Source organism: Doryrhamphus excisus, linkage group LG7 (assembly GCF_037039965.1).
Source record: "Doryrhamphus excisus strain RoL-2023G ecotype Guam linkage group LG7, RoL_Dexc_Guam_v1.1, whole genome shotgun sequence".
NCBI classification, from domain to species: domain Eukaryota; kingdom Metazoa; phylum Chordata; class Actinopteri; order Syngnathiformes; family Syngnathidae; genus Doryrhamphus; species Doryrhamphus excisus.
Window position 1 is genome coordinate 4,261,731 of NC_136363.1, and position 12,139 is coordinate 4,273,869.

The window sequence follows — 12,139 nt, forward strand, 5'->3', positions numbered from 1 at the left end:
TCACGAACAGAAAATAGATTATAGCTAATTCTAGTGTCCAATAATAATACTAATAACAATCCACACATCCAGCCTTTTCCTAACAAATCCATGTGACTTTTCCACCCCAGCGCACTGACCCAGTCGCCGCCATCACCATTGATTCTCCACACAACTATGGAGTCCCTTTAACGCCCCCCCCAAAAAACCGCACAAGACGGTAGAGCGACAAGCACGGTGCCCGTATGAAAACCAGGTCAGCTATAAATAACCCCCATGAAAGTGATGAAAGTACACAAAAAAGACAAAGAGGTGAAAAACAAACACACCCACGCAGACGGGAGCTTCATCCTTTATTTGATTCACAAACATAAACCATCGGAATGAAAACACAGCCTGTCAATCAAATACGGAACAAGCGGTAAAGAAAACGCAGCGTAGTTTTAACTAGATATGCTAACACTAGCTAGCTAGCATAAACACTTTATGTACTTCATAACAACGCCGATAGCCCATCTTAGTCTAAAATACGGGGTGGCCCCAAAGTCTGGACTTGAGATTTAATAGGAAATTCAACAATAATAAATAAAATATTTCAAAATTTTTAAAAATACATTAAGCTGAATTTATATTATTTATATTAGCTCAATATTTATTTCATTTAATTCATTAATAATCCAGACTTTTTGGGGTACCCTTCAATTAAGTTATCACAACAAATAAGTGCAATTCACATTATACATCCTGTATGTTTTATATATACATGTATATATACGTATGTGTATATATATATATATATATATAAGCACATACTTGCGTCAGTGCCACAAAACTTATTTAAAGTGTCAACTTAATATTTCTAAGAGTGCAAGCTTAAATATAATTTATATTTTAGGTGCTTTAGGGTTTTACATAAATACATTTAAAAATATGCGCATCGCATTAAAATATAGGATTTTTTTTTTAAAGAGCAATATAGCAAATTTGGCTATTTTTTTCTTCATTCCAACATCAACAAAATAAAAAAAATAAACGTTTAAAGCATTTTTTTTTCTATAATAATATTAGCGATGCAATCATTTTTGAAAATAGTAGGCAAGAAAAGGGGAAGTAGGATATGTTTTTCGTGTTAGCAACAAGTCTTAGCGACATTTATTATCTTGGATCAAAAGCTTTCTACGATCGAGAATAAAATCGGAAATTTTCTAAAAAAAAAAAAAAAAAAAAAGTCGTACATTTACGAGACAAAAATTCGCTCTGTTAACGTTGTCCAGTTAATGCCTGTTTAAAATAATCTGAAATTTCGAGAGTAAAGTCGTACTTTTACGACAATGAAGTCGTAAAAGTACGAAAAAAAAACTTGTAATATTATAACAATAAAGTCGTACATTTACGAGAAAATACATTTACAAGCTTATTCTCGACAGAAATTTATGAAACTAAAGTTTTCAATGAAACACTTTATTTTAGGACATTTAAGACTTTATTTTTGTAATATTACGCCTTTACTTCTCGTAAATTTTTTATGAATTTTTATGAATTTATTTTCGAAATATGACTTTATTCTTGTAAAGTTGTAATATTACAACTTTTTTCTTGTAAATTTATGACTTTTTCAGAAATTTACGACTGTTTTTGTAATATTACACCTTTTCTTGTTGTGAATTTACAACGTTATAATTGTAAAATTATAACTTTTTTTCTTGTAAATTGAAGACTTTATTCTCATCAGAAATTTATGAAATAAATTTTAAATATTTTGACTTAATTTCTCTCATAAATGTGAAACTTTATTCTTGCAAATTTACAACTTTATTCCGATAATATTAAAAAATTTTTCTTGTAAATTTACCACTTTATTGTCAGACTTTTTCCTCATAAATCTATGACTTTATTCCCGTAATATTACAACTTTTTTTTCCTAGTAAATCAACAACTTTATTCTCCTAAATTAGATTTTTATTCTTAAAAATTAATGACTTTATTTTCAAAAAATTCCAACTTTAGTTTTGTAATTTTTTTCTCATAAATTTACAACTTTTTCTTTTCGCCTACACTGGTAAATTTGCGAGAATAAAAGTTTTTCATAACAAAATTTATGACTTTATTCTTGTAAATTTACAACTTTAATTTTGTAATATTGCCACTTTTTTCAAGTGCATGTGCGACTTTAATATTTATTCATAAATGTAAGAGTTCATTTTTGTAATATTTTTTTTCTAGTAAATTAACGACTTATTCTCGTAAATTTCCGACTTTATTCTCGAAATCTAGGATTATTTTTAATACTCCGTTGTCGCTTTCCAGTGCGGTAATCAAATCCCGACTCAGTGCACCGGCCCAAGTGCGTACTGAGTATAAAGAGTATAAAGTATAAAGAGTGTACAGGAGCTAGCATCTAGCCTGAATATTTCAAATAAACGGAAGCAAACTGAGGATGACATGCAAGCTTATGCTGCCTGTTTATGTCCGGGCAATGCAATATATTAAAAAAAATAAATGAAAAAAATATATATATATATCAAACCTAATAATGCTTCCACTGAATTTCACGGTGTTTACTAAATAAATCATCTACTCTTCGAGCTGCTTTACGACAAACGTATTTATTATCATGCATGTACTTCACTATGCATGTCACAAGCAGCATCGGCTCGCAATAAAAAAAAAAGTGTGACATAAAAGCACAGCAGCTATTGAATAAAGCAATAAATAACATTTGTCATATATATATATATATATGTATATATATATATACCATTTTAAACATTTTCCCAGGCCTAAGTCTACTCTTTTAAACTCGGCTTAACAGATTAGCTTGATGGCGCATCAGCAGGAATACCATAGCAGCACACGGTTTCAACATGGCACTGTTTTTTTTTCCACCGAGAAGATACTCATACATACTGGAAATATATACAAATACTTGCTTGAATGTTATTATACAGTGGATCCCGGTTGTGTCGACATAAGCGGTTGTCAACATCACCAAAAATGGGAAAATATAAATTTGCCATTTAGATACTCTTGTGGTAAAATAGGCTTAGCCAAGTTAACATTACTACAACATGTCGACATAAACGGACCCATTTTTAATTTAAATGACTCTTTGTGTCGACATAAGCGGTTGTCAACATAACCAAAAATGGAAAATATAAATTTGCCATTTAGATACTCTTGTGGTAAAATAGGCCTAGCCAAGTTAACATTACTACAACATGTCGACATAAAGCATTTTTAATTTAAATGACTCTTTGTGTCGACATAAGCGGTTGTCAACATAACCAAAATGGGAAAATATAAATTTGCCATTTAGATACTCTTGTGGTAAAATAGGATTAGCCAAGTTAACATTACTACAACATGTCGACATAAACCACTTTTTAATTTAAATGACTCTTTGTATCGGCATAAGCGGTTGTCAACATAACCAAAAATGGAAAATATAAATTTGCCATTTAGATACTTTTGTGGTAAAATAGGCTTAGTCAAGTTAACATTACTACAACATGTCGACATAAACGGACCAGGTCGACCATGTATGCCGTTGTCAACTTGATGAGTAGGTGGACAGAGATTTGTGAACATAAGCGAGTTTCAGGTTGCTTTTAGTGAGAATAATGACGTTAACCACATGTCGACATAAACGGACACATTTGCACATTTTTCTAGATATCGACAAAAGCGGTCAACTATGTGTGTCGACTTAAGCGGGCATTTTCTGTCATAAGATGTCGACATAAGCGAGTTTAACACTGCTTAGTGATAATGATGTACAGTAGTTAACAATACGATGACAGATGTCAACATAAACTGACACATTTTTCATAGAAATTATGTCAACAAAAGTGGTCAACCGTGTGTGTCAACTTCAGCAGGCATTTTCTGTCATAAGATGTCGACATAAGCGAGTTTAACACTGCTTAGTGATAATACTGTACAGTACTGAACAATACGATGACAGATGTCAACATAAACAGACACATTTTTCATACAAATTATGTCAACAAAAGTGGTCGACCGTGTGTGTCAACATAAGCGAGCATTTTCTGTCATAAGATGTCGACATAAGCGACCGTGTGTGTCAACATAAGCGAGCATTTTCTGTCATAAAATGTCGACATAAGCGAGTTTAACACTGCTTAATGATAATGCTGTACAGTAGTTAACAATACGATGCCAGATGTCAACATAAACGGAAACATTTTTCATAGAAATTATGTCGACAAAAGTGGTGTGTGTCAACTTAAGCGGCCATTTTTTTTTTTTTTTTTGAAATAAGATGTCGACGCTGCTTAGTGATAGTGATGTAATTAAGAACACATGTTGACATAAACGGACTAAAATGTACCGGATGTTGACAGAAGCGGGCTCCACTGTAGTGTAGTTGGATAGCAGTTAGCAGTTAGCATTTAGCGTCCAGTGTGTGTTTTATGCATTTGGTCACATGGTTGTGTAGCAACGACAGTACCAGAGCTCCCGTTTCCACGTAATGAATTAGCGTCTAACCGTTTTGGATGCGGTCGCGGCGCCGTTACGGCTCCCAGTCGTCGTCGTGATGCTGCGAGGCGATGATGACGACCACGGTGAGGATGGTGCACAGCACGATGGAGGCGATGCCGACGGCCAAGCTGATGAAGGAGAAGTTGCGGGCCTCGCGGGAGGCGATCTCCGCCGTGACCATGTCGCCTCTGGCGATGGCCGTGCGTACCTGAAACGAGCGGCGACGGGGAAAAATGTTTACGATGGAATCGATTACATCCAGCGTGCGGAAAGAGGCGGCGCCACGTTGGAGCTACATACACGCCCAAAGTCACGCTCCGGCCTTGTCAGCTCAAATCACCTCAGAGGCAACAGAGCAGAGTCAGCCAGGCCACTGGAAAAAAAAAAACAAAACAAACATCCCCTCCAGTTGCTCCCTAAATGGTTCAGTTATGTAACGGATCTGCTGGGTGCATGTGGACCTGCCTGGTCCGCTACTCAACAGACACGCAAGCACATGACAGTCCCCAAAGCAGACACCATCATGGCAATGGAGTGCATCACTAGAAAAAACATAGCTAGCTTATTTAGCACGGTGGTGGAGTGGTTAGCTCGCAGGCCTCACAGCTAGGAGACCCGAGTTCAATTCCACTTTCAGCCATCTCTGTGTGGAGTTTGCACGTTTTCCCCGTGCATGCGTGGGTTTTCTCCTTTCCTTCCAAAAACATGCTAGGTTAATTAGCGACTCCAAATTGTCCATAGGTATAAATGTTAGAAATGCTGTGTTAGAAAATGCTAACATGCCAATAGCTACCTCAAGTCCCGAAAGTGTTAAGGCAGTCCCATAGTGTCCCCACATAATGCCATGTGTGTATTTGCCTTTAGATATCAGTAAATTAGCTAAAATGCTAACATGCTAACCTAGGAGATTAGCGACTCCATCTGTCCATAGGTATGAATGTTAGAAATGCTCTGTTAGAAAATGCTAACATGCCAATGGCTACCATGCTAGCACCTAACAAGACATCCTTAAGTCCCAAAAGTGTTAAGGCAGTCCCACAGTGTCCCCACATAATGCCATGTGCCACCCTCGGCTATCTCTGTGTGGAGTTTGCATGTTCTCCCCGTGCATGCGTGGGTTTTCTCCGGGTACTCCGGTTTCCTCCCACATTCCAAAAACATGCTAGGTTAATGGCGACTCCAAATTGTCCATAGGTATGAATGTTAGAAAATGCTAACATGCCAATGGCTACCATGCTAGCACCTAGCAAGACATCCTCAAGTCCCAAAAGTGTTAATGCAGTCCCATAGTGTCCCCACATAATGCCATGTGTGTATTTGCCTTTAGATATCACTAAATTAGCTTAAATGCTAACATGCTAACCTAGGAGACCAGGGTTCAATTCCACCCTCGGTGTGGAGTATGTGTGGTTTTCTCCGGGTACTCCGGTTTCCTCCCACATTCCAAAAACATGCTAGGTTAATTAGCGACTCCAAATTGTCCATAGGTATGAATGTGAGTGTGAATGGTTGTTTGTCTATATGTGCCCTGTGATTGGCTGGCCACCAGTCCAGGGTGTACCCCGCCTCTCGCCTGAAGACAGCTGGGATATGCTCCAGCACCCCCCCCCCCAGTTTATTATGAATGCTAGTCTCACCTGCACGGCTTTAATGATGGCGATAATGCCAGTGGGCCAGAAGCAACACACGGTGGTGAGCACAGCGATGGGCAGGTAGTCATGTGGAGGTCTACGGTCCATTAAGGTGATGTTAGGAGGCATTTGCATGGGATGAATCTGACCCGGTGGGATCGCCGGGTGGCCCCCTGTGGCCGGCATGTAGGGCTGCCCCTAGGGAGGGACGGAGAAAATAACTTTATTCGTACATGTGCAAACAAAACAGACAAAAACACTCACCGATGCCATGGGGTACACAGGAACGTACGCAGTGCACGGCTGCAGCTGCAGAGGGTACCCAGGGTGGAGGTATCCCACCGGAGGGTGAGGTAGGGTCCCACCGGGACCCTGGGTCTGGACAGTGTAGCCTTGTGGAGCACCAGGGGGTCCCATTGTGTTACAGTGGAACTGAGTCTCTTGGAGGTATCCCTCTGAGCCCGCAGGTGGCGGCAGCGGGGGATAACCCGGCTGGGCGCCCGGCGGCATGGTGGGGTGCTGCGGTATGTTAGGGTCCTGGGGGCCTGGGATGTAGGGAGGGGGCTGCATTGTCTGACGGCTGGCGTCGTCAAGGCCTGGGGAGGGAGAACGGTCATAGCAATATCATAATCATCCAAAGAAGAACCTGTACAATTCAATGCTGTGAATACTTACACACATGTGATTTCTGTGTTTTTTACATTTTTAATACATTTTAAAATATTTTTAAAATATTATTTTTCATGTTGTCATTATGATAGACTGCGTGTAGAATTTTGAGGGGAAAAATTAATTATTTCCATTTTGGAATAAGGCTGTAATATAATAAAAATGGCTGTGAATACTTACACACATGTGATTTCTGTGTTTTTTTTACATTTTTAATACATTTTAAAATATTTTTAAAATATTATTTTTCATGTTGTCATTATAATAGGCTGTGTGTAGAATTTTGAGGAGAAAAATGAATTATTTGCATTTTGGAATAAGACTGTAATATAATAAAATGTAGCTGTGAATACTTACACACATGTGATTTCTGTTTTTTTTTTACATTTTTAATACATTTTAAAATATTTTAAAAATATTATTTTTCATGTTGTCATTATGATAGGCTGCGTGTAGAATTTTGAGGAGAAAAATTAATTATTTCCATTTTGAAATAAGGCTGTAATATAATAAAAATAGTTGTGAATACTTACACACATGTGATTTCTGTGTTTTTTTTTTACATTTTGAATACATTTTAAAATATTTTTAAATTATGATTTTTCATGTTGTCATTATAATAGGCTGTGTGTAGAATTTTGAGGAGAAAAATGAATTATTTGCATTTTGGAATAAGACTGTAATATAATAAAATGTAGCTGTGAATACTTACACACATGTGATTTCTGTTTTTTTTTACATTTTTAATACATTTTAAAATATTTTAAAAATATTATTTTTCATGTTGTCATTATGATAGGCTGCGTGTAGAATTTTGAGGAGAAAAATTAATTATTTCCATTTTGAAATAAGGCTGTAATATAATAAAAATGGCTGTGAATACTTACACACATGTGATTTCTGTGTTTTTTTTTACATTTTTAATACATTTTAAAATATTTTAAAAATATTATTTTTCATGTTGTCAGTATAATAGGCTGCGTGTAGAATTTTGAGGAGAAAAATTAAATATTTCCATTTTGGAATAAGGCTTTAATATAATAAAATGTGGTTGTGAATACGTACGCACACAATTTCTGACATGTAAATTTTTTTATAAATTTGCAAATATTAAAAATAATATTTTTTGCTATTGTTATTATGGGGTCTTTTGTGTAGAATTTTAAGGAGAAAGATCAATTCATTCAATTTTGGAATAAGGCTGTAATGTAATAAAATGTGGCTGGTAATACTTAAGCACATGTGATTTCGGACATTTACATTTTTTTAAATAAATTTGCAAATATTAAAAATAATATTTTTTGCTATTGTTGTTATGGGGTCTTGTGTGTAGAATTTTAAGGAGAAAGATCAATTCATTCAATTTTGGAATAAGGCTATAACGTAATAAAATGTGGCTGTGAATACTTATAAATATGTGATTTTTACCTTTTAACAAATTTGAAAATATTTTAAAAAATTAATTTTTCATGTTGTCATTATGAGGGGTTGTGTGCAGAATTTTGAGGCGAAACATCAATTTAGGAATAAGGCTATAACATAATAAATGTGGCTGTGAATACTTTCGCACATGTTATTTGTTAGGTTTTTTAATTAATAATAAATTAGAAAATATTTTTAAAAATCTTTTTTTGTGTTGTCATTATGTGGGGCTGTGTGTAGAATTTTGAGGAAAAAAATGAATTAATTCCATTTTGGAATACGGCTGTAACATGGTAAAAAAAAAAATGTGGAAAAAGTGAAGGGCCGGGACTACTTTCTGGATGCACTGCATGTTGACCTACATACGATGGGTTTTAGCATCTTTCATGCACATCAAAAGTGGACCCCGTGTTCCTTTCATCTTTCTATATACGACCCTTGAATGGAGAATGTCTGGACACCCCTTCTGTACATATAATCCCTACAACCCCTAAAGAAGATCTCCAAATAAAAGACGGCCATGATATTCAACCGGAATACCCATATTTGTACTAATGATGACTTTGATTGACATTTCCACTGAATAACCCTAACCCGTTTGCCATCAAAAGCCAACAAGCTTCATTATCATCTCTCATATCTTCGCTGTGGGATTTGTGGGAAAAATGACTGGTGTGTTTTTAATAGAGGCAGACGGTACAAGAAGATGTTTGGAAAAAGGATGAGGGGGTCAAATGGGAGACGGTGAAAGGATGGAGCGCAGAACAAGTGAGTGATGAAGGATGACGACGTGTGCTCAGGGACGACATTTACATAATAGTCCTCCATTGCACACACGCATACAGAAAAGGAATAGGACCGGAAACAGACAGTAAATGGTGTGAAGGGATCTAAAAATATGTTACTTTTGCATGTAATATCCCATTATATAAAATTATGTTTATTACAGATGGAAATATACAATACAATAACAAAAATAGTTCTTTATACGCCAGGAGCCAATCATGAGCTTTGAAAAAACTCAAAATCTGACTCAAGGTGTCACCTTACCAAAAAAAAAAAACGCTAAACTCATCACACAGCAACTTAACACCAAAAAAGGTACCGTGAATATACAATTACAGAGTTTAAATTAAATACAATATTTTAACGTTTTCAAGTAGCATAGAAAATGGATGGATGCTGCCTCTGTTCACTCGAGGCAGTCTGAGTATTCCTGAGGGAGGCTGATGTCATTGCAGCTCCTCCTCCTCCTCCTCTCCCCGGCAGGCACTAATTATTACAATTTAGCCATAAATTAGCTGTATAAACTGCAGGAAATTATGTGAACTAGAACTATATCTTAAATGGATGCGATGAAAATGCTATGTTAGCTTGTAAAGTAAATGTAAACATGCGAATAGTAAATGTGCAACATTTCGGACTTAGCATAGCATTTTCAACACTTTAGGTATGCAACAAATGTGCAACATTTCAAAGTAAACGAGTTACAAAAGTCATACTTTGTTTTTTTTTTTTTGCTTATGTGTTGAAAATCTTTCGCAGTTTTAGCTAGCTAGCTAGCTCCCCGTATTCAGTCAATAATGTTTATTACACTGCAGATTGTACCAGTGTCTAATATTAGGTTTCCAAATATGGCTAGATGATAAAACCGGAAGTTGTACACGACACTGTATTTTTTTAAAAAAAGTGTCATTAATCAATCCGCAATGTTTTGGTATCCCATTACGTCATCAGGGGGGTGCCAATGACTATGCTAAGATTAGAAAGCTAATTGATGTGTGACGTCATCAGCCGCTGTGTGTGTGTGTGTGCTGTTATTTGTTAACTGACGTCACACGGCGTCATTGTGAGAGCGTAATGCTAATAAAAGGGGGGATTATGTAGTAAAAGTAGAAAAATACCGCATAAAAAGAGTGAAATATGTGATACGAACACGAATTTTTAAGGCCCCCCCCCCCGTGATGCTGTTTCACGCGCCTGCACCCACGCAGCGGTGCTTCATGTGTAACTGCGCACCATAGAGATGCTAATAAATGGCTACATTGAAAAAAAACCAACACAATTATACTAATAAAACACACACACACGTATTCACAGCGTTATTACTCAGTTATATCAGCTTACCGTGTTTCTCCGACATGCTGTCCGATGTCCTTTAATGGGAGGTGTCGTCCCCCCCCACCCTCCAAAAAAAAAATAATGGCTAATAGTGTACTTTTTAGTCCAAAAGCGTACAGGCCATCTTCAAGACGTCCTCATCTTCAAAGAGGATGTGAAGAGGACTGATGCTAGTCTGTGTGTGTGTCTAACAAGGTTTCTCACTGGCACGTCGGTGAATATTAAATCAATCAGACAACCAGCGATGCTTGTCTTAAAGGGGCAGGCATTCAGTTGGAACATCCCATTACAACTACGTTAAAAAAAGAAATAGATTAATGCGAATTGTTTGGTTTTTTTTGGTATGTTCTTACCCGTTTTATAAAGTAAATATTGATTTAGAGCCACTTACTATTACGTTTTTCACAATATTATAAATACTTTAACGGTCAAAGTGACGCTGTAATATGTATGCCATGCCGCTAGATGGCGATGTCATTCAAATAGTGCTGTGTTGCAACATACTTTAGCTTAAAAACAAGTACAGTATTCTAAGTTAGTAAATCGGTGGATTGTGTACTCAGTGGGATTATTCTTCTTTGTTGTTACATTTTTAGTGTTTAAAAACAAAAGTTTTGGCGAAAACTTTAGACAATATTGTACATTTTTGTTAACTTTCCGTGAAAATAACACAAAAACGATGTAATATGCCTGCCCGGACACTAGATGGCAGTGGTACACAGTGAGGCCATTGTGGCCCACAGTTTGTTTCTTTATTGTATCTTCGGTGGATTGTGTACTCAATGGGATTATTCTTCTTTGTTGTTACATTTTTTGTGTTTAAAAACAAAAGTTTTGTCGAAAACTTTGGACAATATTGTAAATTTCTGTTAACTTTCAGTGAAAATAAAACAAAAATTATGTAATATGCCTGCCCGGCCAATAGATGGCAGTGGTGCACAGTGAGGCCATTGTGGCCCACAGTTTGTTTCTTTATTGTGCATGCAGCACGTTCTTATGCGAATAATTCAAAAACAACAAAAATTAAAAAATGGGGGTGGGGGGGCATTAGGGCCTCATTGGAAAAAAAATCGATTTCGTGAATGATGTCGTAATTTACAAGTTTTTTTCTCATACATTCTCCTACATTTAAAACATTTTCTCTTTTTTTCTTGAGAATTTACTACTTTATTCTTGTAAATTTATTTTTTCTTTACATTGTCTTTAAATTAATTTTTTCTTGTAAATTCACGACTTTTTTTTGTAATTTTATGACTTTATGCTTGTAAATTCATGACTTTTTTCTTGTGAATTTATGACTACATACTTCTCTAAATGTCCCTTTGTTTTCTCAATGTGACGATGTTTACTTCCTGAAAAAAACAACAAAAAACGCTGTAACATGCCTACCCGGCCACTAGATGGCGGTGTCCAGTGTGGCCATTTGTGGCCCACAGCTTGGGAAATTAATATTATTCATTCATTCATTCATTTTCTACCACTTATCCTCACGAGGGTCGCGGGGGGTGCTGGAGCCTATCCCAGCTGTCTTTGGGCGAGAGGCGGGGTACACCCTGGACTGGTGGCCAGCCAATCACAGGGCACATATAGACAAACAACCATTCACACTCACATTCATTAATAATAATAATAATAAAAATAATGAGAATATTGAGCAAGTATCGAGAAAACCCTTTTTCTCGTAAATTCTCCTATATTTACAACTTTTTCGTCATACATGTATGAACCGTATGAACTAGTTTCCTGTGACGGCCACTTTGCCGAGCGCAAAAAAGAGCCGCAAACACCAAATGAGAATAAAGCCGCAAAAAGTG

At 36.4% G+C, this 12,139-nt stretch overlaps 1 protein-coding gene across 1 annotated transcript; it reads right to left on the minus strand.

The window, feature by feature from the left end:
* Positions 1 to 319: 319 nt before the first annotated feature.
* Positions 320 to 11,314, minus strand: prrt1 (proline-rich transmembrane protein 1). Its single transcript, XM_058046448.2, has 4 exons — positions 10,332 to 11,314; positions 6,378 to 6,709; positions 6,120 to 6,311; positions 320 to 4,690 (listed from the first exon to the last, which is right to left on the minus strand). The coding sequence occupies exons 1-4, from the start codon at positions 10,345 to 10,347 to the stop codon at positions 4,514 to 4,516; spliced, it is 717 nt and encodes a 238-aa protein (XP_057902431.1). The 5' UTR covers positions 10,348 to 11,314; the 3' UTR covers positions 320 to 4,513.
* Between the last annotated feature and the right edge of the window lie 825 nt (positions 11,315 to 12,139).

Coding starts and splice junctions, on each gene's coding strand:
- prrt1 (XM_058046448.2), bottom strand. Junction 6,312..6,377: donor CTGTGTACCCCATGGCATCG/GTGAGTGTTTTT, acceptor GTCCCTCCCTAG/GGGCAGCCCTACATGCCGGC. Junction 4,691..6,119: donor CCATCATTAAAGCCGTGCAG/GTGAGACTAGCA, acceptor CGCTCGTTTCAG/GTACGCACGGCCATCGCCAG.